A 27759-nucleotide genomic window follows, 5' to 3' on the forward strand; every position below is an offset into this window, starting at 1 on the left:
CAAAATGTTGCATGATGTAGTGAAATCTTGGCATCACCTGCAGAGCCAAACCAGAGTGCTTAGAGCAAGGACAACTATTTGCCCAAAATTTTCCAGAAAATTACCCAACTACCCATTTCCTTTCGGCTGTGCAGCTCAACTTTATCTGACTCAACTGCTAAAGAATGTTTTCTTAGTTTCTTTTTGTTTCCTATAGCTAGAAGCATGACTCACTATTTTAAGTTATCCACTCAATAAGTCTCAAAGTATGGAAAATTATCCGTACCTTCTTACAGGTAGAAGAATTGCCTGTTGAATTATTCCTGGGCTTTACCCCACGTCTGGAGAATCTGACTGGCCTGAGAATTTTTATTTTACCAACTTCTCCAACTGATTCTTATACATAATAAAATTTAAGGACCACTGCAATAGAGATGCCTCCAATTTAACATCTCTGTTTCCTGATAAGAAAATCTTTAAGTCCAAAATTTGTGGCAGTTTGTATCATCCTGAAGTATCAATTTGAAGTTACAGCTATCAAGCTTGCTTACCAAAAGGAGAAATTTAATTAGTGAGTGAGCTCAGCCTACACACTCAGAATTCCATTTCAATAAAACTGTTCTCGATAAAAAAAAAAAAAGATTCTACTATATAGCATAGGGAACTGAATTCAACATCCTATGATAAAGCACAATGGAAAAGAATATAAAAAACAATGTACACATATGTATAAATGAATCACTTTGCTGTACAGCAGGAACTAAAACATTCTAAATCAACTATACATCAATTAAATGTTAATCTCTTCATAACTGCATATGAGATGTCTCAGTTCGGTTCAGTTCAGTTCAGTTCAGTTCAGTCACTCAGTCATGTCCAACTCTTTGCAACCCCATGAGTTGCAGCACACCAGGCCTCCCTGTCCATCACCAACTCCTGGAGTTCACTCAGACTCAAGTTCATCCAGTCAGTGATGCCATCCAGCCATCTCATCCTCTGTCATCCCCTTCTCCTCCTGTCCCCAATCCCTCCCAGCATCACAGTCTTTTCCAATCAGTCAACACTTCGCATGAGGTGGCCAAAGTACTGGAGTTTCAGCTTTACTATCAATCCTTCCAAAGAAATCCCAGGGCTGATCTCCTTCAGAGTGGACCGGTTGGATCGCCTTGCAGTCCAAGGGACTCTCAAGAGTCTTCTCCAACACCACAGTTCAAAGGCATCAATTCTTCTGTGCTCAGCTTTCTTCACAGTCCAACTCTCACATCCATACATGACCACAGGAAAAACCATAGCCTTGACTAGACGGACCTTTGTTGGCAAAGTAATGTCTCTGTTTTTTAATATGCTGTCTAGGTTGGTCATAACTTTCCTTCCAAGGAGTAATTGTCTTTTAATTTCATGGCTGCAGTCAACATCTGCAGTGATTTTGGAGCCCCCAAAAATAAAGTCTGACACTGTTTCCACTGTTTCCCCATCTATTTCCCATGAAGTGATGGGACCAGATGCCATGATCTTCGTTTTCTGAATGTTGAGCTTTAAGTCAACTGTTTCACTCTCCACTTTCACTTTCATCAAGAAGCTTTTTAGGTCCTCTTCACTTTCTGCCATAATGGTGGTATCATCTGCATATCTGAGGTTCTTGATATTTCTCCCGGCAATCTTGATTCCAGCTTGTGCTTCTTCCAGCCCAGCGTTTCTTATGAGATGTCTCAAATAGTTTAAAATGTTATTAAAATGTTTCAGTTTAACTTTATTGCATTCTCTACAGGACACTGTGGTGGTTGAAATTTTCAGGGATTCAAAAAGATTTGAAATCATATCCCTCTCAGTTTGCTATGGTCCAGAGCAAAGATGCATTTGATTGCATGCTAAAGAGTTAGAATGTGTTAGCTTTGGATTTAAAATTCCCATGGCATAGAGCACACAAGAAGAAAGTTTATTCATTTGTGTAATTACATCCCACCCATTAGGATGAGCAACAGCCACTTTCCAGTTGCTCTGGGAAAACACGGGTATAAGGGTACTGATTGGTTTTATCAGTACATTTGAATGAATGCCTGTGTTTAAGATGATTCTGGAAGAATATGAGGATGAATCTTTCCCTCTCTTTCCGTTTTTAAAAATTTTATTGAAGTATAGTTGATTTACAATGTTGTGTTTAATTTCTGCTGGACAGTAAAGTGATAGTGTTATATATATACATGAGTGAGTGAAAGTTGCTTTGTTGTGTCCAACTCTTTGCGATCCTATGGATTATACAGTCCAGTGAAATTCTCCAGGCCAGAATACTGGGAGTGGGTAGCCTTTCCCTTCTCTAGGGGATCTTCCCAAACCAGGGATCAAACCCAGGTCTCCTGCATTACAGTGGATTCTTTATCAGCTGAGCCACAGGGAAGCCTTGCTCTAATATACATACATACATACACACACACACACACACACACATATTCTGCATATTCTTTTCCATTATGATTTATCACAAGATATTGAATATAGTTCCCTGTGCTATAGAGTAGGACCTTGTTGTTTATCCATCCTATCTGTAAAGGTTTGTGTCTGCTAATCCCAAACTCCCAGTCCTTCCCTCCCTTCCCTCCTGGCAACCACAAGTCTGTTCTCTATACCTGTAAGCCTGTTTTTGTTTCATAAATGTGTTCATGTGTGTCTTATTTTTATTAGATTCTACATATAAGTAATATCATATGGTATCTGTTTTTCTTTTTATGACTTACTCCACGTAGTATGACAAGCTCTAGATTCAGAGGATGGAAAGCATTAGACCAGGTGGAAGAAGCTAATTTGAAATTCTTCCTGATAAAATTCAGTTTTGTCAATTACATGCTAATATGAGAGTAATTCTAGAAAGGATGAGCACCGAGTCTGAGGATAAAGGATGTGACATACATATTTGTTTCATAATGAAAATTCTGAGGCTCAGTTCAGTTCAGTTCAGTAGCTCAGTCATGTCCGACTCTTTCAGACCCCATGAATCGCAGCATGCAAGGCCTCCCTGTCCATCACCAACTCCTGGAGTTCACTCAGACTCATGTCTATTGAGTCGGTGATGCCATCGAGCCATCTCATCCTCTGTCATCCCCTTCTCCTCCTGCCCCCAATCCCTCCCAGCATCACAGTCTTTTCCAATGAGTCAACACTTCGCATGAGGTGGCCAAAGTACTGGAGTTTCAGCTTTAGCATCATTCCTTCCAAAGAAATCCCAGGGCTGACCTCCTTCAGAATGGACTGGTTGGATCGCCTTGCAGTACAGGGGACTCTCAAGAGTCTTCTCAAACACCACAGTTCAAAAGCATCAATTCGTCAGTGCTCAGCCTTCTTCACAGTCCAACTCTCACATCCATACATGACCACTGGAAAAACCATAGCCTTGACTAGACGGACCTTTGTTTGCAGAGTAATGTCTCTGCTTTTTAATATGCTATCTAGGTTGGTCATAACTTTTCTTCCAAGGAGTGAGCGTCTTTTAATTTCATGGCTGCAATCACCATCTGCAGTGATTTGGGGTCCCAAAAAATAAAGTCTGACAGTGTTTCCATTGTTTCACCATCTATTTGCCATGAAGTGATGGGACCAGATGCCATGATCTTAGTTTTCTGAATGTTGAGCTTTAAGCCAACTTTTTCACTCTCCACTTTCACTTTTATCAAGAGGCTTTTTAGTTCCTCTTCACTTTCTGCCATAAGTGTGGTGTCATTTGCATATCTGAGGTTATTGATATTTCTCCCGGCAATCTTGATTCCAGTTTGTGCTTCTTCCAGCCCAGTGTCTCTCATGATGCACTCTGCATAGAAGTTAAATAAGCAGGGTGACAATATACAGCCTTGACGTACTCCTTTTCCTATTTGGAACCAGTCTGTTGTTCCATGTCCAGTTCTAACTGTTGCTTCCTGACCTGCATATAGCTTTCTCAAGAGGCAGGTCAGGTGGTCTGGTATTCCCATCTCTTGAAGAATTTTCCATAGTTTATTGTGATCCACACAGTCAAAGGCTTTGGCATAGACAATCAAGCAGAAATAGATTTTTTTTTTTTGAAACTCTCTTGCTTTTTCCATGATCCAGCGGATGTTGGCAATTTGATCTCTGGTTCCTCTGCCTTTTCTAAAACCAGCTTGAACATCTGGAAGTTCACAGTTCATGTAAATACAAAAAAAAAAATTGTATGGGAAGAAAAGGAGAAGAAAAAAATATTTCCATGATAATAAAACCTATTGATCTTGTTTCTGAGTATCAGAGTAAGAGCAATCTCAAGCAAACAAGCATGGGAGAAAACCAGATGCCATGTCATAAGCCAAGAGAGCAGAGTGGGTCTGGATCCGTGAAAGCCTATAAAAATTGGTGGGAAGGGAGGTGTCAGCAAACCTTCAGGGATCAAGTTAACTTCACTCACACTCCAGCGTAGCAAGCTCATGCTGGCCCAAGCACAACTTTCCACTGCAAACAAGAGCAAACCCCATGACTGGGGGAGGAGGAGCGCTGCCAAAACTCTGCCCCATTTACTAGTCCTATTCATATACTAGCACTCTAGACTTTGAGGTCAGCTTTCACAAGAAGCTCTGCCATAGTGTTGATATGGCACAGTTTCAGGAGTGGGCAGAACTATGGAAAGGCACAAGCAGAGAAGCTGAATTCACCAAGCTATTTCTCTATTTATAAGAACTCTCCTTCCTCAGTACCCTTCCATCAATCTCTCCCAAGTTCCACACCTTCCAAGAAACCTTCTGATTACTAATTTATTAAGGAAATTGGTATTTAGAGGTGAATAGGAAATGGCAATCCACTCCAGCACTCTTGCCTGGAAAATCCTATGGATGGAGAAGCTTGGTAGGCTACAGTCCATGAGGTCGCAAAGAGTCGGACATGACTGAGCGACTTCACTTTCACTTTCACCCGAGTAATGATCACAATTATTTCAGACATAGGAAGAAATCATCCTCATTATAAATTAATAAATTGATTTTCTGCTGCTTCTCTATTCTCCTGGGAGTGCAACAGATGTAAATTTCCAGCCATCTGATTCATTCTAGACACTCTAACAAAATCAGGTCTCTGCACCAGCAAAGCTGAGGATCAGGCCATGGGACACTGGACAATACTAAGGCCCTATTCCTCCAAGACTGTGTGTAATTCTGCCCCATCCTCTCTCTCCTCATGGACTCCACTGCCACTGATTATCTTATCCTGATTTCTTTATTGATCATGGGCCTTTTTGTGATTTTATTATATTTATATACTTTATTATCAACAGCTTCACATTTTTTCTAGAAACAGGCAACTCTGGCAGAGCCTGCTTACTGCTTCCCTTCATTCTCCTCTTCTTTCTTTCCCAATAGAATCTCCATGCTTTGGCTAAGCACATGACTAGTTAGTTAAGATAGTACTTCCCATCTTCCTTTGCCCTTGTGTGCCCATGAGACTAAGTTCTGGCCAATGGACTGTGAGTGGTAATGATATGTACAACTTCTGGATGCAGAAGGAAGCTTCTTTAAATAACCTCCTTACTTTCCATTGACACCATCACCACCACCATCACTCCCACCCCATTTTCCCTTTCTAGTTGATTGGATTGAAGGTAACAGTGACTGTGAGCCCACTTCTACCCTGCAGACAAGAGCAACACCCCGGAAGCAGAGGAGGAATGAAAGAGAAGGATTTGAAATTTCTGGACAACCTTGTAGAACAGAACCATCCTACTCTTCTTGATTTTCTGATGGGAGAGGTGGGAAACAGCTTCTGTCTTGTTTAAGGCACTCTTAATGTGGTTTCTATTAACAGGGAGTGAATGAAAACTGAGTGATTTCATGATCAATTCCTTGAGCTCCAAAAGAAATGTCCCACCTTCAGCAACAATCTATTCGCATTATTCTTCCTGGTTAAATAGACTTTACCTAATGTCCAGGCCAAACGAGTCATCATGTATGAATTTATTCCCAAGGTCATTAAGGATATTACTTGTATGTACAATATAAACTGAAAGACAAAACACATACACATTAATACGTTTTCCAAAGGGAATCATTGTTCAGTTAATCACCAACAAAATTCTACCTTAATACACATTTTTAAATCCTACCTCTGATAAGTAAGAAGAGGCAAAAGGGCTGTTTGGGGGCAGGAAGTTCAGCAACAGCAGGCAGTGGTGACAGGGAAATGCACTTACTGCAAGCATCTGCTACAAAAAGCCTTACAAGAAGCTCTGAAGAAGCAGACAGGAACTGCAGTGGGGTTCAGAGAGGCACTGCACCGAAGCATAACCACATTTGTAGATCTTGGCTCTGCCATTTATTAACCATGGAATTTGAGGCCAGTGAACTTAACTACTCTGAGTCTCAATGTCCTTTACTGAAACGTGGAGTTAATAGCAATGCATCTTCAGAGAGTATTTCCCAAACGACTGATCTTATTTAATAAGCACCTGAAGTGCTTCTTAAAGACACTGACTCCCAGGTTAATTCCCTGCAGATTCTGATTCTGTAGGTCTGGGGTGGCATCAAACGGATTCATAACATCAGACAGATTTGGGAAACACTGGAAAATGATACTCACATGTTAGTTAACATTTCATTGTCTTGGTTTTAGACCAATTCCCTGCACAAAAGAAAACTGAGGGAGCTCAAATATTGGTCATTATTCTTTTCCTCTGGAACATGGAAGGACCCAAACTCACTGCAAAACCACAGGTATATTTGGACTCCAAATGCATTTCCAGACCATGCCCATAGACATGGAGTGTAAATCCTCAGGAAAGATGGCAATGATTATGATACTCCATTATTTTTTAAAGCACTATTAAAAATCAGCTCTTTCTCTCTTGGGAGTTAGGGTGCCTGAGTTCTTTCACTAACATGCTATTTTTGTTTGTTTGGTTTTGGTTTCCTCACATACAAGATGAGGGAGGTGATATTTGTTCCTTCCAGAAAAGACATTTTAAAAACTACTGTACTTCTAGGATCTTCTAGGACAGGAGTAAAAGAGCAAAGAAGAGAAAATTCTGTACTTGCAGTAGGATAATATCAAAAAACTCTGTACATTTACCTCCAGATTAAGGTTCCTTGGGAGGTGGGTAGTGCTCTTTCTTTATGTAATAATTTTTTTTGGAATGGACTATTTTTAAAGTCTTTATTGAATTTGTTACAATATTGTCTCTGTTTTAAGTTTCGCTTCTTGACCCCAATGGAAGTGGGATCTCAGCTCCCTGAATAAGGATTGAACCCGTACCCCCTGCATTGGAAGGTAAAGACTTAACCACTGGATCACCAGGGAAGTCCTGATGGGTAGTGTTCTTAATTCACATTATTTAGGTGCTTTTCACCCTCCCAGGAGTAGGTTTGGGATTCATCTCACCAGGAAGTGGCAGGGATATCCTGGGGACTTCTAGAAACTTCTAATGACCTATCCAGCGAGCTCACAGAATACTGTCACAAATACTAAGGTACGCTAACACTGTCAGCAGATGTTCTGGGCTCTCTGGACCTTCACTGGCATCCCACTGATGCTGCCACTGCCTGATTTCCCACTGGCCTGGAAAACCACTGGGTGGCCCATGGGGAAAAGGTTTTGAGAGAGAGTAGAAAGGAAACCAAGTTCTGTCTTGCACTGTGGATAATGTAGCCTAGGCTAAAATTTTTTAAGAAATTAATTTTTAATTTAGCCCTAAACAACATAAAGAATGAATGGAGAGACAGAGCCAGCAAAAACAACACCCAGTTGTGGATGTGACTGGTGATGGAAGTAAAGTCCAACGCTGTAAAGAGCAATACTGCACAAGAATCTGGAATGTTAGGTCCATGAACAAAGGCAAGTTGGAAGTGGTCAAACAAGAGATGACAAGAGTGAATATCAACATTTGAGGAATCAGCAAACTAAAATGGATTGGGATGGGTGAATTTAACTCAGATGACCATTCTATCTACTACTGTGGGCAAAAATCCCTTAGAAGAAATGGAGTATCCATCACATTCAATAAAGGAGTTCAAAATGCAGTCCTTGGATGCAATCTCAAAAACAACAGAATTATCTCTATTCGTTTCTAGGGCAAATCATTCAATATCACAGTAATTCAAGTCTATGCCCCAACCAATAATGCTGAAGAAGCTGAAGTTGAACAGTTCTGTGAAGAACCTACAAGATCTTTTAGAACTAACACCCCCAAAAGATGTCCTTTTCATGATAGGGGACTGGAATCCAAAGTAGGGAGTCAAGAAATACCTGCAGTAACAGGCAAATTTGGCCTTGGAGTACAGAATGAAGCAGGGTAAAGGCTAATAGAGCTTTGCCAAGAGAACGAATGGGTAATAGCAAACACCCTCTTCCAACAGCACAAGAGAAGACTATACACGGACATCACCAGATGGTCAATGTCAAAATCAGATTGATTAAATTCTTTGCAGCCAAAGATGGAGAAGCTCTATACAGTCAGCAAAAACAAGACCGGGAGCTGACTGTGGCTCAGATCATGAACTCCTGATTGCCAAATTCAGACTTAAATTGAAGAAAGTGGGGAAAACCATTAGACCATTCAGGTATGACCTAAATCAAATCCCTTACAATTATACAATGGGAGTGAGAAATAGATTCAAGGGATTAGATCTGATAGACAGAGTGCCTGAAGAACTATGGATGGAGGTTTGTGACATTGTACAGGAGGCAGGGATAACACCATCCCCAAGAAAAAGAAAGGCAAAATGGTTGTCTGAGGAGGCCTTACAAATAGCTGTGAAGAGAAGTAAAAGGCAGAGGAGAAAAGGAAAGATATATCCATTTGAATGCAGAGTTCCAAAGAATAGCAAGGAGAGATGAGAAAGCCTTCCTCAGTGATCAATGCAAAGAAATAGAGGAAAACAATAGAATGGGAAAGACTAGAGATCTCTTCAAGTGATAGAGGGATACCAAGGGAAAGATACCATGCATCTTTTCATGCAAAGATGGGCTCAATAAAGAACAGAAATGGTATGGACCTAACAAAAGCAGAAGATATTAAGAGGAGGTGGCAAGAATACACAGAAAAAAGATCTTCATGACCCAGATGATCAGGATAGTGTGATCACTCACCTAGAGCCAAACATCCTGGAGTGTGAAGTTGAGTGGGCTTTAGGAAGCATCGCTACAAGCAAAGCTAGTGGAGGTGATGGAATTCCAGTTGAGCTATTTAAAATCCTAAAAGATGATGCTGTGAAAGTGCTGCACTCAACATGTCAGCAAATTTGGAAAACTCAACAGTGGCCACGGGACTGGAAAAGGTCAGTTTTCATTCCAATCCCAAAGAAAGGCAATGCCAAAGAATGCTAAAACTACGATACAATTGCACTCATCTCACACGCTAGTAAAGTAATGCTCAAAATTCTCCAAGCCAGGCTTAAACAGTATGTGAACCATGAACTTCTAGATGTTCAAGGTGGATTTAGAAAAGACGGAGAAAACAGAGATCAAATTGCCAACATCCATTGGATCATCGAAAAAGCAAGCTGCTCATGCTGCTAAGTTGTTTCAGTCATGTCCGACTCTGTGCGACCCTGTAGACGGCAGCCCACCAGGCTCCCCCGTCCCTGGGATTCTCCAGGCAAGAACACTGGAGTGGGTTGCCATAGCAGAGAGTTCCAGAAAAACATGTATTTCTGCTTTATTGACTACATCAAAGCCTTTGACTGTGTGGATCACAATAAACTATGGAAAATTCTTCAAGAGATGGGAATACCAGACCACCTGACCTGCCTCTTGAGAAACCTGTATGCAGGTCAGGAAGCAACAGTTAGAACTGGACATGGAACAACAGATTGGTTCCAAATAGGAAAAGGAGTACGTCAAGGCTGTATATTGTCACCCTGCTTATTTAACTTCTATGCAGAGTACATCATGAGAAACGCTGGGCTGGATGAAGCACAAGCTGGAATCAAGATTGCCAGGAGAAATATCAATAACCTCAGATATCCAGATGACACCACATTTATGGCAGAAAGCGAAGAAGAACTAAAGAGCCTGTTGATAAAAGTGATAGAAGAGAGTGAAAAAGTTGGCTTAAAGCTCAACATTCAGAAAACTAAGATCACAGCATCTGGTCTCATCACTTCATGGCAAATAGATGGGGAAACAGTGGAAACAGTGGCTGAATTTATTTTGGGGGGATTCAAATCACTACAGATAGTGACTGCAGCCATGACATTAAAAGATGCTTCCTCTTTAGAAGAAAAGTTATGACCAATGTAGACAATTTATTCAAAAGCAGAGACGTAACTTTGCCAAAAAAGGTCCATCTAGTCAAAGCTATGGTTTTTCCAGTAGTCATGTATGGATGTGAGAGTTGGGAGAGGGTGGGATGATTTGGGAGAATGGGAATTCTAACATGTATTCTATCATGTAAGAATTGAATCGCCAGTCCATGTCTGACGTAGGGTGCAGCATGCTTGGGGCTGGTGCATGGGGATGACCCAGAGAGATGTTGTGGGGAGGGAGGTGGGAGGGGGGGTCATGTTTGGGAACGCATGTAAGAATTAAAGATTTTAAAATTAAAAAAAAAAACTGAAAAAAAATAAAAATAAAAATAAAAACAGTTGATGATCCATAAAAAAAAAAAAAAAGAAAGCTGAGTGCCAAATAATCAATGCTTTTGAACTGTGGTGTTGGAGAAGACTCTTGAGAGTCCCTTGGACTGCAAGGAGATCCAACCAGTCCATCCTAAAGGAAATCAATCCTGAATATTCATTGGAAGGACTGATGCTGAAGCTGGAACTCCAATACTTTGGATACCTGATGCATAGAACTGATCCATTTGAAAAGACTCTGATGCTGGGAAAGATTGAAGGTGGGAGGAGATGGGGATAACAGAGCATGAGATGGTTGGATGGCATCACCGACTCAGTGGACATGAGTTTGAGTAAACTCTGGGAGTTGGAGATGGACAGGGAATCCTGGCATGCTGCAGTCCATGGGTTGGAAAGAGCTGAACTCGACTGAGCGAATGAACTGAACTGAACTGAACTGAAAAGATATAAATATTAACTAGATCCTTAATCCAAACATTTATAAAATCTTTTTTTCTTAGTATATTTAATAAGCATTTCAGTTTTCACTCTGATGCTATGGGAACTGGAATGCTCTAAATAGGGTACTGGTTTTTTCATACTTTCTGACAGCTCTTGAAAAACAGCATTTGTGTGTTCAACAACACCTACTGAACATTTACTAAGCTGTCAAGTGTTTTACTAAGTATCATTGCGATCTTCAACTTAAAGTCCCACAAGTCTAAAAAACTCACCCAAGATCACTCAACCTGTGAATGGTGGGGCCCGAATTCAATCCCAAGTGTATCTCACTCCCATAGCCATCACCATTACTTGATATTTGGTCCCTTTCACACCGTCAATATTAACTTTCCTCCATAAGTTCCTTTCTACTTAAAAGAATGCATTCTCCAAATCTAATTTTTTACATGGTTAGCTTTTATTATTGGGTACTATGAAAAGTGCTACAAAATAAAATGAGTAAATATAAATAATCATGGGATATGATTTTTCTTACCAGCTGTGGTGACTCCACTCTTTGTTCAGCCAGATTATGAACTTCAGGAGCAAAGAGTAAGCTAAAAACTCCTTTAATTCCAGACCATGCTGTAACAATTCCCCACCTCCAGTTGTACTCATAACTTGAATGTATCAGAACAGGGCTCACTAACACAACAGTAACAAACCTGTTGAAAGAAAAACATTTAGTTTAAATAACACCTTATGTATTCATGTGTTTTGGGGCTTGGGGGTTTTTTTGGGGGGGTACGGTTGATACTATGTAGCAAATACTAAATTTCATGAAAATTTTTTCAGAAAAGAGAAGTCAATCCAGTTTATTGATAAGTTGTTCAAACTTTCTGGAACTAACCAAATCTACTATCTAAATTTTGCATATAATACTCAAATCTTGAAAAATAAGGCTAGAAGTTCTATACAAGTATAAGAAATTATCATTAATACTAGTGTGTGCTGTTTAGGATTTTGGTAGTAAATCCCTGCAGGGAAACTTCTTCAGATAACATTGACAAACTCCTTGGAAGGTCATGACAGGATTCAGAAATTAGACCAGAAGGACCTGTCATGAGGAAAAAGTAAAATCATTGTAGACACTTTAATAAATTTAGCTCAACCAAATTTTTTGAGCTGCTACAAGAAAGTCAAGGTGAAAGTCGCTCAGTCGTGTCTGACTACAACCCCATGGATATACAGTCCTTGGAGTTCTCCAGGCCAGAATACTGGAGTGGGTAGTCATTCCCTTCTCCAGGGGATCTTCCCAACCCAGGGATTGAACCCAGGTCTCCCGCATTGCAGGTGGATTCTTTACCAGCTGAGCCACCCCAAGAATCGTACACTAAATCACACAAATAATTTCAATTCTTGCCTCCTTTCACTATAGATTATTTTTCTATAGGACTCTATGCTAAAATTTAGATTCTACCTGTAATCGACTTGCATCTCATTGTCCTTCAAATGAGATTTCAGCAGAAATACAATTGATATATTTCAGCTTCAAAAAAGATACTGCGTATCAGTCACTTAGCTATGAATTTCATAAGACAATTTAGAGGATTCCTGTTATCTACAATTTGCCATCTATAATATATACAATTGATTTGGGCAAACTCTTCAGGATCTACGGGTCCTCCTGGTCTAATTTCTGAACCCTGCCATGACCTTCTAAGGAGCTTGTCAGTGACTCAGACAGTAAAGAATCTGCCTGCAATGCAGGAGACCTGGGTTCGATCCTTGGGTTGGGAAGATCCCCTGGAGGAGGGCATGGCAACCCATTCTAGTATTCTTGCCTGGAGAATGCCCATGGACAGAAGAGCCTGGTGGGCTATAGTCCACAGGGTCGCAAAGGGTCAGACATGACTGAGTGACTTAGCATAGCACAGCACCTCCACCTTGCATTTAAGTCTTTTGCAAAGTAATTACCAACATTTTCAGCCTTACTAAATGATTTTTCTCTAAAATACCATTGAGTTCAGATGAAATAGAACAACTGATGTCATTTCCTGATATCAAAAAGAGAAAGGCAGTTTAGCAAAGGCTCTGGAGTCAGTCTACTTAGGTTCAAATTTAGACTTTTATTACTATGAAACCTTAAGCAAGTTATTTAATCTCTTCAAGCCTCAATTTCTTCATCTGTAAAATGGAAAAATAATAGTCATTGAATTGCCTCAAAGGACTTTCATGAAGATTCAACTAAATGAAGTAAAATTCATAGGGGTTAGAATGATGTTTAGAGGGTGGTCAGCACTTAACACATGCTAGCAATGATTATGACATCCAGGCCTTTGTTTGACTCACCATCTCCAACACATTTTTCTCAATAAGTCTCTTTACAGCATAAAGCAAAGCGGAACTAAAGAGCCTCTTGATGAAGGTGAAAGAGGAGAGTGAAAAACCTGGCTTAAACTCAACATTCAAAAAACTAAGATCATGGCAGCTGGTCCCATCATTTCATGGTAAATAGATGGGGAAACAATGGAAACCGTGGCACACTTTACTTTCTTGTGACATACTGTGCACAGTTAATGTTAAATAAATGGCTTTATCATAGTTGTGACAATAATAAATGATGATGAAGTCAACAAAATGTTAGGAGCCATTAATCTGGTTCCTGGGGTGCTCACACTTAAACATGTTGAAACAGTTTCCTGCATCTCATCTCCATAGATTCAAATCAGTTAAATGGGATGAGCTCATGAATTTGCATCTCTATCAAGCTCATTGGTTATGCTGATGCTGCTGTTCTGCCCTTTCTCTCTTTACATGAAACCTTGAAGAGTAAATAGACTTTCCCTCAGTTCCATAGCAAGCTATTGTCAGGACCTTGACAACAATACAGGTTTCCTGACTGCATGTCCACAGCTCCTTTTGCTATAACCCACTTCTCAATTCTAATTCTGGACTTGAGAACCTGAGTCCCGTAAGCAAACTTTAAATTATAATCCTTACCTTACAAAATTCACTGTTACAAATAAGATAAATATGAAAACTACAGTGTGAAATTGAAAATATTTGACTTCTCCACATCCAATTACGATGCCAAAGAAAGTGTATATTAAATGTTGGAATGTACATGAAAACATTATTAGAAACCTAGGATAAATGGAAAGGAAATCACACTTTAAGGGATGTGCTTTTTTTTAAAATAGTTTCCTTTTCACATTAAAGCATCTAACACATATCTACCATTCTTGTCTTAGTAGAGGTCTTTGCCTCCATCACCACTACTGTCAACATTTAAAAACTATTTTGTTGGAATCAGAAACAGACTCACAGATATAGAGAACAAACTAGTGGTTACCAGTGGGGAAAAAGAACAGCAAGATAGGAGTAGGGGATTAAGAGATAAAAACTACCATGTATAAAATAAATAAGCAACAAAGATATATATAGCACAGGAAAATATAGCCACTGTTTTATAATAACTTTAAATGGAGTAAAAACTATAAAAATATTGTCACTACCTTGTATTATGTTGAGATTAATAAATATTATAAATAAACTATACCTAAATAAAAATTAATGAATTTCATTGAAAAGTATTTTGTTGGAACTAAAATACATCATTTCATATTCCCATCACCCTCATCACACCAATATCTGTGGGCTGCCTCTCTCGCAGCAGAGTAGTAAGATCGAGGCAGAAAAATAAAGATTCCACCCCCCACCAAGTTGGTGATGTGGCGATTTTGCTGAGATGAGTTGGCAGCATATCCATGTCAGACCCATGACTGAAAACCACAGCTGAGTCTACTGCCAGGAGCCCCCTGTTTGGTTAACCCTGACTTTGTAATAGCTGACTGGATCCCCTCAACACGCTCTGCACTACTTCTCCTTTTGTGATTTGCATGAAAGTCCTTTATCCAGTATTCTTGTCTGGAGAATCCCATGGACAGAGGAATCTGGCGGGCTACAGATCACAGGGTCACAAAGAGTTGGACATGACTGAGCGACTGAGCAGGTACACTCATGCCCTTATCTTTTTTTTTTTTTCAATTTTTTTAACTTAAGGATAATTTCTTTACAGAATTTTGTGGTTTTCTGTCATACATCAATAAGAATCAGCCATAGGTACATCCATGTCCCCTCCCTCCCAAACCTCCCTTCCATCTCCCTTCCCATCCTACTCTTCTAAATTGTCACAGAGCACCTGTTTGAGTTCCCTGAGTCATACAGCAAATTCCCATTGGTTATCTATTTTACATATGGTAATGTAAATTTCTATGTTACTCTCCCCATACATCCTACCCTCTCCCTCCTCCCCTTCCCCCAGGTCCATAGGTCTGTTTTCTATGTCTGCTTCTCCATTGCTGCCCTAAAAAGAAACTCATCAGTACCATCTTTTTAGATTCCATAGATATGCATCAGTATATGATATTTATATTTCTCTTTCTGACTTACTTCACACTGTATAATAAGCTTATGAGAACTGACTCAAATGCATTCCTTTTTATGGCTGAGTAGCATTCCATTGTATATATGTACCACAGCTTCTTTATCCATTCATCTGTCAGTGGACATCTAGGTTACTTTCATGTTCTGCTGCTGCTATTGCTGCTAAGTTGCTTCAGTCGTGTCCGACTCTGTGCGACCCCCTAGACGGCAGCCCACCAGGCTCCACCATCCCCTGGATTCTCTAGGCAAGAACACTGGAGTGGGCTGCCATTTCCTTCTCCAATGCATGAAAGTGAAAAGTGAAAGTGAAATCGCTTAGTCCTGTCTGACTCTTTGAGACCCCATGGACTACTGCAGCCTACCAGGCTCTTCCATCCATTGGATTTTCCAGGCAAGAGTACTGGAGTGGGTTGCCATTTCCTTCTCTGACTTCCATGTTCTAGCTGTTGTAAACAGTGCTGCAATGAACATTGGGGCACATGTGTCTTTTTCAATTTTGGTTTCCTCAGAATATATGCCTAGCAGTGGGATTTCTGGGTCATATGGGCACACTCATGCCCTTATCTTGAAGGTCTCTTCTGTCTGACTTCTCATCTACCAAATTCCTAAAGATGTTGTGAGGCTGACTCTAATCCCATACTCTTCAGGAAAAATATCCTCAGCACACTCAGTGGACATGATACTCCTCTGAGTCCCCACAGTGCCAGTCATCCACAACACTATGGTTCTCAAGCTGAGAAGCACATTAGAACCACTCAAATTGCTTTCCAAAAATCTACATGTCTTGTGACTTCTCTGGCCTTCCAGCGGTTAGGATTTCTCCTTCTAATGCAGAGGGTATGGGTTTGATTCCTGATCTGGGAGCTAAGAACCCACATCTCGGAGCCAAAAAACCAAAACATAAAGCAGAAGCAACGTTGTAACAAATTCAATAAGGACTTTAAAAATGGTCCACATCAAAAAAAAAAAAACAACTTAAAAAAAGCAAAAACAAAAATATACACATCTGGCCCCACCTCCAAAAATTCAGTGCTTAGGGCCTGGGGCTGCTCTGGCTCCCTGTGGTATCACACCTGGGTCTGGGCCAGGTCTGACTTGTACAGTCAGATCTCAAGTCCTGCCCCTTCTTGAACCCCTCTATTCAGACCTCCCCTTTCAGAGGACTGGGTAACCATCTGTCTGACCCACAAACCAGTCTCCCTATAGGTAAGCCTCAAGATCTACACTGGGAAAGAAATGTTAGGAAGCCTCATTTTAGCTGCAGATTGAAACCATGTTCTCTGATACAGCATTACTCCAATCAAGCAGACAGTCCACTTCTCTACCTGACTCCTGTTGCTTGATTCCGTTGATTCAGAACTCCTAACAGAAAAGGATATCAGTGGGACCTCAAACCCTACAGCTTAGTTTTATCAAAATTCAGAAATGATGGAATAACTGACTGAGTAGAAGAATTTTTTAAATGTCTCCACAGGACCTTAAGAAATGCCTTACATATAGTAAGATTCTGCTGCTGCTGCTGAGTCGCTTCAGTCATGTCCAACTCTGTGTGACCCCATAGATGGGAGCCCACCAGGCTCCCTGTCCCTGGGATTCTCCAGGCAAGAACACTGGAGTGGATTGCCATTTCCTTCTCCAATGCATGAAAGTGAAAAGTGAAAGCAAAGCTGCTCAGTCATGTCCAACTAGCAGCAATCCCAGGGACTGCAGCCTACCAGGCTCCTCCATCTGTGAGATTTTCCAGGCAAGAGTACTGGAGTGGGTTGCCATTGCCTTCTCCAATAAAGATATAATTATTTATACTTATTCATAGTCTCTTAAATAAACACATCCATCATTTAACAATGAGTGTCTTCTGAGAAGGGACTTATTTTCAAAGCCCCAAACCTAGGATACAATGTCCAGGCCATAGGAGATACCAGAGAAGGCGATGGCAACCCACTCCAGTACACTTGCCTGGAAAATCTCATGGACGGAAGAACCTGGTAGGCTGCAGTCCACGGGGTTGCGAAGAGTTGGACATGACTGAGCAACTTCACTTTCACCTTTCACTTTCATGCGTTGGAGAAGGAAATGGCAACCCACTCCAGCATTCTTGCCTGGAGAATCCCAGGGACAGGGAGCCTGGTGGGCTGCCGCCTATGGAGTCTCACAGAGTCGGACACGACTGAAGCGACTTAGCAGCAGCAGCATAGGAGATAATAAGAAAGGCCTGGTTGAATACATATAAGAATAAACAATTGAATGAATAGAATGAGTAATTTATAATGATGCTGACAGATAGCATGACTGAGCTCAGAAAACTGTCCAAAATTCAGAGGAAAAGGATATGTTCTTTCAGCTAGTTATTTCTAAGCTTCTGGTTTTTAAAAACCAGTAAAGTGTCATTCACATATACACAAGACTAAAATAAGCTACAGAGGCCATTTTTTTAAAAGTTACAAAGTAATTTTTTTTTTAAGTGCCATCTTCCATGACTGGAATTTCATGAGAGAAATGACATTTTAAACGTCTAAAATGTATGAAGGACATAATTCCAGAACAAAAAAATAGTCCCTTATATTAAAGCAACAAATCTTCATGGGAAAACTCAGGATAATGGCTTATTTTTCTCATTTCAACACTGGCTTTCATCCAGTGTGAGAATTTATACACTAGACTATGACTCGGTATGAAATAGTTCTGAGACAATTCTATAATTTAGCACAGCTGCTCAGAGAACGGCTAATGCATTTGTCTGAGAAGACAGGCAAATGGCTTTTACTCTGTCCACAGATATTCTTATTACACCAGAGGTAAAGCTAGATTAGGGTTTGCTGGTATTGCACCTTTCTGCTACTTTTCTTTTCCCAGCTCTTTCCACACTATGATACTGTCATTCAGGTATGTTATGTAGCAAACAAATGAATAAAGTAGTTTTTAAACTTCTCACAATTCAATTTTTATCAAAGAGTTATAAGAAGTACTATGATCTCTGAGCCACTGATATTACATTATTCATAATAGGAATATCAATTCATAATAGGAATGTCAATAATTACTGGTAACTTAAGTTCTTTTCAAATATGACTGGCAGTATAATTAAAAATTAAAAGAAAAGTTATAAAAAGAAATTTTATTATTTTTGTGAAGGCATTTAAGCACTAAACTTCTATGAGACCTATACCAAGTACAAAATATAAGACTTACTTAGTAATTATCAACTTGATCCTTGGTTTAAAGCTTAAGGAATCTAAATTTAGTCCTACAGTGGCTAAAGCAACTGTACCTGACATTCCCCAAAATTCCACTGAGGAGAAAAAAAAAAGAATAAAATTAGTTGTGTTCAAATCTGTACATGGAGCTATTTCTCTTGAGTGATGAATTGGGAAATTTAAAACAGTCAGTTATTGCATTTCTTAGAAAGTTGCTGAAAAGGATTGGCCTAATCCTTAGATTGGGGATTGACAAACTTTCTCTGTGAAGGATCATATGCTAAATATTTAGTATTTGCAGGTCACATGGTCCTAGTTGCAACTATTCACCTCAGCTGTTCTAGTGCATAAGCAGCCACAGGTAATACGTAACAAATGAGCACCCAATAAATAATGGACAATGAAATTTTAACTGCAAATAATTTTTGCATGCTGCAAAATATTTTTTATTTGTTTTTTTTATGTAAAAACCATTCTTAGCTCATAGGCAATGCAAAAATAATAGGCATATCTGGCTATAGTTTGCCAACCCCTGCCATAGATCATCCTTGAGGACAGAGCTAATGAAAAATAAGTTTAACAGCCTCTACCCAGCACCTCAAGGACTCTGTGCTGCATGTCCTAGGGGTTATGGCTCAAGCTCAGTGCTTTCTTGGTGACTGCAGGTCCTCAAGCCTATTGTTTTTTGCATGATATAGGCTCCCCTATGTAATTCCCTGGGCTCTAAATAAATGTGTCAATGCAGTCTGAGACAGGAAAACCAACTATGAAGAATGGTTGAACACCACTAATACCAACAGTCCTGAAGGTTACAGAGCCTTCAAACAGTACATTATAAATGTCAGACTGAAGGAAAAAAAAGTACATGCAAGTTCAGAGTAGAAACCCTTTAAACAGGGCAGAGATGGTTCCTCTGGGAATGTCACCTCGCCTTTCTCCATTAGTGTCCCTGTATCTGTAGAATGAGTGTAAAAGAATAATGCCTGACAGAGTTGTGAGAATAAAATCAGATTACACGAAACATGCTTGGCATACTTTTAAAACAAGGAATAAATGGTCATCATTATTATTGTATTATTATTTTTAATGTTCACTTTACTGTTTATTAATTTGAAGAGGATTATATTATTCTTTTGATTTATCTGAGGTAAGAGAAACCCAAGTAAGATGGTAGGTGTTACAAGAGGGCATCAGAGAAACCATACTCATAGAAAATTAGTCAATCTAATCACACTAGGACCACAGCCTTGTCTAACTCAATGAAACTAAGCCATGCCTGCGGGGCAACCCAAGACGGGTGGGTCATGGTGGACAGGTCTGACAGAGTGTGGTCCACTGGAGAAGGAAATGGCAAGCCACTTCAGTATTCTTGCCTTGAGAACCCCATGAACAGTATGAAAAGGCAAAATGATAGGATACAAAAAGAGGAACTCCCCAGGTCATTAGGTGCCCAATATGCTACTGGAGATCAGTGGAGAAATAACTCCAGAAAGAATGAAGGGATGGAGCCAAAGCAAAAACAATACCCAGCTGTGGATGTGACTGGTGATAGAAGCAAGATCCGATGCTGTAAAGAACAATATTGCATAGGAACCTGGAATGTCAGGTCCATGAACCAAGGCAAATTGGAAGTGGTCAAACAAGAGATGGCAAGGGTGAATGTCAACATTCTAGGAATCAGCCAACTAAAATGGACTGGAATGGGTGAATTTAACTCAGATGACCATTATATCTACTACTGCGGGCAGGAATCCCTCAGAAGAAATGGAGTAGCCATCGTGGTCAACAAAAGAATCCAAAATGCAGTACTTAGATGCAGTCTCAAAAATGACAGAATGATCTCTGTTCATCTCCAAGGCAAACCATTCAATATCACAGTTATCCAAGTCTATGCCCCAACCAGTAATGCTGAAGAAGCTGAAGTTGAACGGTTTTATGAAGACCTACAAGACCTTTTAGAACTAACACCCAAAAAAGATGTCCTTTTCATTATAGGGGACTAGAATGCAAAAGTAGGAAGTCAAGAAACACCTGGAGTAACAGGCAAATTTGGCCTTGGAATGCAGAATGAAGCAGGGCAAAGACTAATAGAGTTTTGCCAAGAAAGTGCACTGGTCATAGCAAACACCCACTTCCAACAACACAAGAGAAGACTCTACACATGGACATCACCAGATGGTCAACACCGAAATCAGATTGATTATATTCTTTGCAGCCAAAGATGGAGAAGCTCTATACAGTCAACAAAAACAAAACCGGGAGCTGACTGTGGCTCAGATCATGAACTCCTTATTGCCAAATTCAGACTTAAATTGAAGAAAGTAGGGAAAACCGCTAGACCATTCAGATATGACCTAAAAAAAATCCCTTATGATTATATAGTGGAAGTGAGAAATAGATTTAAGGGCCTAGATCTGATAGATAGAGTGCCTGATGAACTATGGAATGAGGTTCGTGACACTGTACAGGAGACAGGGATCAAGACCATCCCCATGGAAAAGAAATGCAAAAAAGCAAAGTGGCTGTCTGGGGAGGCCTTACAAATAGCCATGAAAAGAAGAGAGGTGAAAAGCAAAGGAGAAAAGGAAAGATGTAAGCATCTGAATGCAGAGTTCCAAAGAATAGCAAGAATACATAAGAAAGCCTTCTTCAGCGATCAATGCAAAGAAATAGAGGAAAACAACAGAATGGGAAAGACTAGAGCTCTCTTCAAGAAAATTAGAGATACCAAGGGAACATTTCATGCAAAGATGGGCTCGATAAGGGACAGAAATGGTATGGACCTAACAGAAGCAGAAGATATTAAAAAGAGGTGGCAAGAATACACAGAAGAACTGTACAAAAAAGATCTTCACGACCCAGATAATCATGATGATGTGATCACTAATCTAGAGCCAGACATCTTAGAAAGTGAAGTCAAGTGGGCCTTAGAAAGCATCACTACGAACAAAGCTAGTGGAGGTGATAGAATTCCAGTTGAGCTGTTTCAAATCCTGAAAGATGAAGCTCTTAAAGTGCCGCACTCAATATGCCAGCAAATTTGGAAAACTCAGCAGTGGCCACAGGACTGGAAAAGGTCAGTTTTCATTCCAATTCCAAAGAAAGGAAACGCAAAAGAATGCTCAAACTACTGCACAATTACACTCATCTCACATGCTAGTAAAGTAATGCTCAAAATTCTCCAAGCCAGGCTTCAGCAATACGTGAACCGTGAACTCCCTGATGTTCAAGCTGGTTTTAGAAAAGGCAGAGGAACCAGAGATCAGATTGCCAACATCTACTGGAGCATTGAAAAAGCAAGAGAATTCCAGAAAAACATCTATTTCTGCTTTATTGACTATGCCAAAGCCTTTGACTGTGTGGATCACAATAAACTGTGGAAAAATTCTGAAAGAGATGGGAATACCAGACCACCTGACCTGCCTCCTGAGAAATCTGTATGCAGGTCAGGAAGCAACAGTTAGAACTGGACATGGAATGACAGGCTAATTCCAAATAGGGAAAGGAGTACATCAAGGCTGTATATTGTCATCTTGCTTATTTAACTTATATGCAGAGTACATCATGAGAAACGCTGGACTGGAAGAAACACAAACTGGAATCAAGATTGCCGGGAGAAATATCAAGAACCTGAGATATGCAGATGACACCACCCTTATGGCAGAAAGTGAAGAGGTGCTAAAAAGCCTCTTGATGAAAGTGAAAGAGGAGAGCGAAAAAGTTGGCTTAAAGCTCAACATTCAGAAAACGAAGATCATGGCATCTGGTCCCATCACTTCATGGGAAATAGATGGAGAAACAGTGGAAACAGTGTCAGACTTTATCTTTTTGGGCTCCAAAATCACTGTAGATGGTGGCTGCAGCCATGAAATTAAAAGACGCTTACTCCTTGGAAGAAAAGTTATGACCAACCTAGATAGTATATTCAAAAGTAGAGACATTACTTTGCCAACTAAGGTCCGTCTAGTCAAGGCTATGGTTTTTCCTGTGGTCATGTATGGATGTGAGAGTTGGACTATGAAGAAGGCTGAGCGCTGAAGAATTGATGGTTTTGAACTGTGGTGTTGGAGAAGATTCTTGAGAGTCCCTAGGACTGCAAGGAGTTCCAACCAGTCCATTCTGAAGATCAACCCTGGGATTTCTTTGGAAGGAATGATGCTAAAGCTGAAACTCCAGTACTTTGGCCACCTTATGCAAAGCGTTGACTCATTGGAAAAGACTCTGATGCTGGGAGGGATTGGGGGCAGGAGGAGAAGGGGATGACAGAGGATGAGATGGCTGGATGGCATCACGGACTCGATGGACGTAAGTCTGAGTGAACTCCGGGAGATGGTGATGGACAGGGAGGCCTGGCATGCTGCGATTCATGGGGTCACAAAGAGTTGGACACCACTGAGCAACTGAACTGAACTGAATTGAATCACTTAAAGCTACTTTAGATTTCTTTTAACCTACTTATTTAACTGAATTTAGCATAAGTAACCAGGGGCAATAAACCAGCAGTATTAGGGACTGTGATAATAGGAAAATTATTCCTCAACATCTTATTTCCAATTTCCTGTAACTCAAACTACAGGATTTTAAAACTTATAGTTTTTTTAAATAACAGTCACTACTTAGAGGAAACATCTACTACAAGGAAACCACTAAGTAACTTCATTTTTAAACTGATATTATTTAGTATAATCCCAATATAACAAGAACATATAGTATAAAGGCATATATTAATACATCTATGTACATATGTAGTTTTTGAAAACTGAGTACATATAACAAAATGTATCTTTGGTAAATTTATGGGTGATTTCTTCTTTGACTTCTCAGATTTTTTCCACAATTCTACATGGAACATGTATTAGTTTTAAAATTAGAAAAACAAAGTCTTTTGAAAATTACAAATGTTATTACTTTAAATGGTATTTTAAATGTACAAGCAGGCACAGAACATGTAATAAAGTAATTTTCATCAGCATAAACCCAAGTTGTTAAAAATAGAGTTGTAAAGTTTTTCTCACTCAGTTGTAAGAAACCATCACAGGAAATTGATGCCACAGGAAAGTGGCTCTCTCTCTCAAACTCTCTCTTTTTCTCTCTGGTTTAGAAAAAGTGAAGGTCCTCCTAATAGGAGAATCAAAAGGATTTTGTTTCCTAAAAACAACAGGATTCAGGAATGGATGTTTCCCAACAAGAAAATGTTAGGGTCATGACCGAAGTCCTTTGACATTTATAGCCTAGACCAATGACATAAAAAAAGAATGAGAACAATCAGCCTTGGCACATTGTTTTAAAAGGAATGCATTGTTTTAAAACAATAAAACTGACTAAAAGCTGTTTCCATTCATCAGAAATTCTGACCAATGCCATTTGATAAAATATTCCTTCTGCTATAACAGACCCCTCTCACCACTACTCTTGCTGTAGCTCTGGCCTAGACTTACACACAGTCCATCATCTTACCTCCCCTCCTGTAACTCTGGCCTAGACTTACACACAGTCCATCATCTTATATGAATTATACGATGACTCTCTTAAAGTGCCTTTTATACACTAGGGTTTCCCTGGTAGCTTAGATGGTAAAGAATCTGCCTGCAATGCAGAAGACTGAGTTCAATCCCTGGGTAGGGAAGATCCCCTGGAGAAGGGAATGGCAACCCACTCCAGTATTCTCGCCCGGGGAATTCCATGGACAGACCATGGGGTCACAAAGAGTCGGACACAACTGAGTGACTAATACTCGCATTTTGGGGGCTTCCCTCATATCTTAGTAAAGAAATTGCCTGCAATGCAGGAGACCTGGGTTTGATTCCTGGGTCAGGAAGATCCCCTGGAGAAGGAAATGGCAACCCACTCCAGTATTCTTGCCTGGATAATCCCACAGACACAGGCGCCTGGCAAGATACAGTACATGGGGTCCCAAGACTAAAATTTTTTTCCATGGGCTGATATATTAACATTGTTAGCCATACTACCTGTCAACCAACAATGTTCCAAAGTGTCTCGTCTATGTGGCAATGTCTGTGCAATTTCCTATTTTATTTTATGAAAAAAGAACAAATGTGCTGATACAGGTGATTTCTAAAACCCCAAGTACTGTGGATTTAATGAGACAAAAATGGAAATTACTAAGTGTGCTCAAAGAGATGAGGTCCAAACCTCAATTAGACACTCCCTGGATTCAAGCCAGTTAACAGTGTGTTCGTTAATGAAGAAAAAAAATAAAATTAGATAATAAGACAGAAATGTCACGTTACAGAATGTGTAAATAAAAATTTTATCTATGTCTAGCTTTCTGGCAGTGGAACTTCTCCTTAGAACTATCTATTCCTGACTTTTATTATCAGGATCTGATTAAGTATAAGAGGAGAGAACGGCCAGAAAATTGTTTTTAATTCCTGAAGCAGAAGAAAGTGTTATGGATGAGGGAATGGGTATTCATTTCCTAGGGCTGTTACCAAAGTGTCTTCAACAAGAATGTATTATCTCACAGCCTGGAGGCTAGGGGTCCAAGATCAAGGCTTTGTAGCAGATTCTTTCTGAGAGCAAGGGAAGGAGAAGACCTCTCAATCACTTGACCGAGAGCACCTACGTGAATTAAGAGGAAAAGGGGAAAGGAATCACCATTTATTAGCTGCCCTACCTTGAGCCTAGTGGCATGCTGGTACATGTTTATCAGCAGCAATCTGAGTGGTTAAAGATTGTGTCTGCCAATTTCCAAGGTCCCACTATGGCCTATTTCAAGCTACACCCACATTATGTCACTTGAATAAAGTGCTGGAAAGAGATGTGGACAGTCAGCTCTTGTGAGCCAATCAAAGTTATCTTCAGGACGCCAGCATGAGTGAGTCACATGACACATGCTACCTCAGTAACGCCTGGCACACCCCTCTAAATTAGGCTGTATTATATCACGTTTATAGATGAGGAACTAACTGAAGTTTAAAGAGGTTAAGTAATATTCCAAAGTTACCAAGCTAATAAATTGTAAAGCTCGGGTTTGAAGTGAACTCTTCCTAACTTTCAAGCTCTTTAAGGACTAATAGTTTATTCAACCAACATGTGTTTAATTGTTATTGAGCCTATGGCAAGCATTGGGCTTGACTCGGGGAACATAGAAAAGATAGTAAATATAAAGATGGATAAGAGACAGCTCTATCTCAAGGAACTTACGGTCCAAGGGGGAAAAAAAGGAAATACTAACTTTTTTCCTTCGGGCACTTAAGGCATTTGTAACAGGGACATAAGGGAGGGGAAAAATGAAGACAGCAAGGAAATGAGTCTTCAGTGAAAGTTTTTCTGTAATTTTACTGATTTGGGGTGGTGAGCAACAATAGGTAGCACTTTATCATAGAGAAAGCAGGACTGTTTGGTAACTGGAGGTGAAAAGAAGAGTAATTAACCTCTTGATACTTGAGGCCTTTCATGGATGGAATTGCTCCACTGTGTGAGCTAAGAGGAGAAGCAGAATTTGGCTAGGATTTTGCCATAGTTTCTATGGCTTTGGGGGACTGGTTATCTCACTCAGTGGGATAAAAACTTTAGTTCCCAAGCTCACTGGATTAAACTAGAAGATAACTGTGTGAAGGTCTCCCAGCATTAGGCACTCTGATTCCTGTGATTATTCCTCTGTCCTGCTTTTCTTCCAGAAGTAGATATACCTGATTTCTCCAACTCCTTTCCTGCCTCCTAGCCTCAGGTAAGGGCCACCATTTCTACGGTCCCCTTAATCTGGTACCCACTGAATGGGTACTGCTGAACTGGAAAAGATCTCAGGAGCTTCTCTCCTAGCTTTCTCATTTTAGAGATGGGTTGCTAAGGGTCAGAGCAGAAATCGGCTCAGGTCTGTTTCCTCTTCCAGGGGACTTCCAGGGAATAAATGTAAGGTCAAAGGGTAGAGTTAAAAAAGAATAAGAAAGTAACCACATAGAGGAGGAATGCAAGAGAAGGAACATGGAGTTGAAATTTAGGGGATGTTAAGACAGTCTAGGAAAGAGCTAGAGGTGGCAGAAAATAGTATGACAAGACACACAAAGGAGCCACATTAAAAAAAAAATGCTGTTGGGAGGAAGCTGGACTCAAGAACAAGGGAAAATTAAAACATAAAATACACATCAAGGATGGAATTTTTGTATCTGTTTCTGTCTTACCAATGTAGAAAGTCATGTACACCATTGAGATGCAAAAAATTATATTGGTCAGTGTATTGCTGAACAGGTCAGTCAATATAAACTGAATGATCCTTGCACACCAATATCCACATGCTATGCTCCCCAAAACATCAAAGATGAGGCCCATGATTACATGTAACTCTAGAAAAAGGAAATAAGAAAGGTGAAATAATTTTTTTTCTTTTATTAATGGCATTTGGCCAATGCCCGTTGGTTTGCTCTTGAGATTTTGAGAGATGGAAGTTTCCCATGAAAGCCTGGCAAAAGAGGCGTTCTGGGGATACATTTCCCCCACAGTCTGCAGCTTGAGGTTTGCTTATCTGGGGGCAGCAGACTCAAATGCTCTCAGGAGTTAGGCAAAGAGCATAAATGTGAGTTGGTGATGGACAGGGAAGCTTGGTGTGATGCAGTCGGTGGGGTCGCAAAGAGGTGGACACAACTGAGTAACTGAACCGATAAATGTGAAAAACTCAGCTGGTGAGTGAATAATGAGTCAAAATATATTTAAATATATATATATATTTTTTACAAACTATGTCAGGGCCAAGCACACTATGCTCAGGATCCCTACCAAGCTGCAGCCTATTTGTGACTTCTGCTCATTATCACTTCTAGAACCTGACTCCGCAGTACTACTTTCACCCTCAGACTCAAACTCAGGACCAAGCCACTTCTTTTTTTTTAATTGGAAGATAAATGCTTTACAGTGTTGTTTTTTTCTGTTGTAAACAATGTGAGAATCAATTCTTAACTTCACTCACTGAGATCCAGATTGGTCTAGGAAAGAGACTAATCTGAGCTAGATGACACAACTGTATGTGTGTATGCACGTGCATGTTGAGAGATAGAAAATCATTTCTTTAACAACTTTCCCCTCTCATCTAAGGAAACACACAGTGGCAATTATTTTCTTGTTACCTGATATACTATTTTAATTGGTCCATAAGTAAAGAATAGGGGAAGTAGCAAAGTTAAGACATCTTGAATATATTTTAATTT

General features: G+C 40.0%; 1 protein-coding gene across 1 annotated transcript in view; it reads right to left on the minus strand.

Annotated features, from left to right (window-relative positions):
- SLC9C2 (solute carrier family 9 member C2 (putative)) overlaps window positions 1-27759 on the minus strand; it is a 97651-nt gene that overhangs the window by 47278 nt on the left and 22614 nt on the right. The window contains exons 6-10 of the mRNA XM_069546076.1: window positions 26740-26901; window positions 18591-18690; window positions 13956-14099; window positions 11509-11677; window positions 5883-5964 (exon numbers count right to left, since the gene is read on the minus strand). Coding sequence (XP_069402177.1) covers window positions 5883-5964; window positions 11509-11677; window positions 13956-14099; window positions 18591-18690; window positions 26740-26901 — 657 coding nt within the window. The remainder of the gene's footprint in view (window positions 1-5882; window positions 5965-11508; window positions 11678-13955; window positions 14100-18590; window positions 18691-26739; window positions 26902-27759) is intronic.

Source organism: Ovis canadensis, chromosome 12 (assembly GCF_042477335.2).
Source record: "Ovis canadensis isolate MfBH-ARS-UI-01 breed Bighorn chromosome 12, ARS-UI_OviCan_v2, whole genome shotgun sequence".
Taxonomy (NCBI): Eukaryota; Metazoa; Chordata; class Mammalia; order Artiodactyla; family Bovidae; genus Ovis; species Ovis canadensis.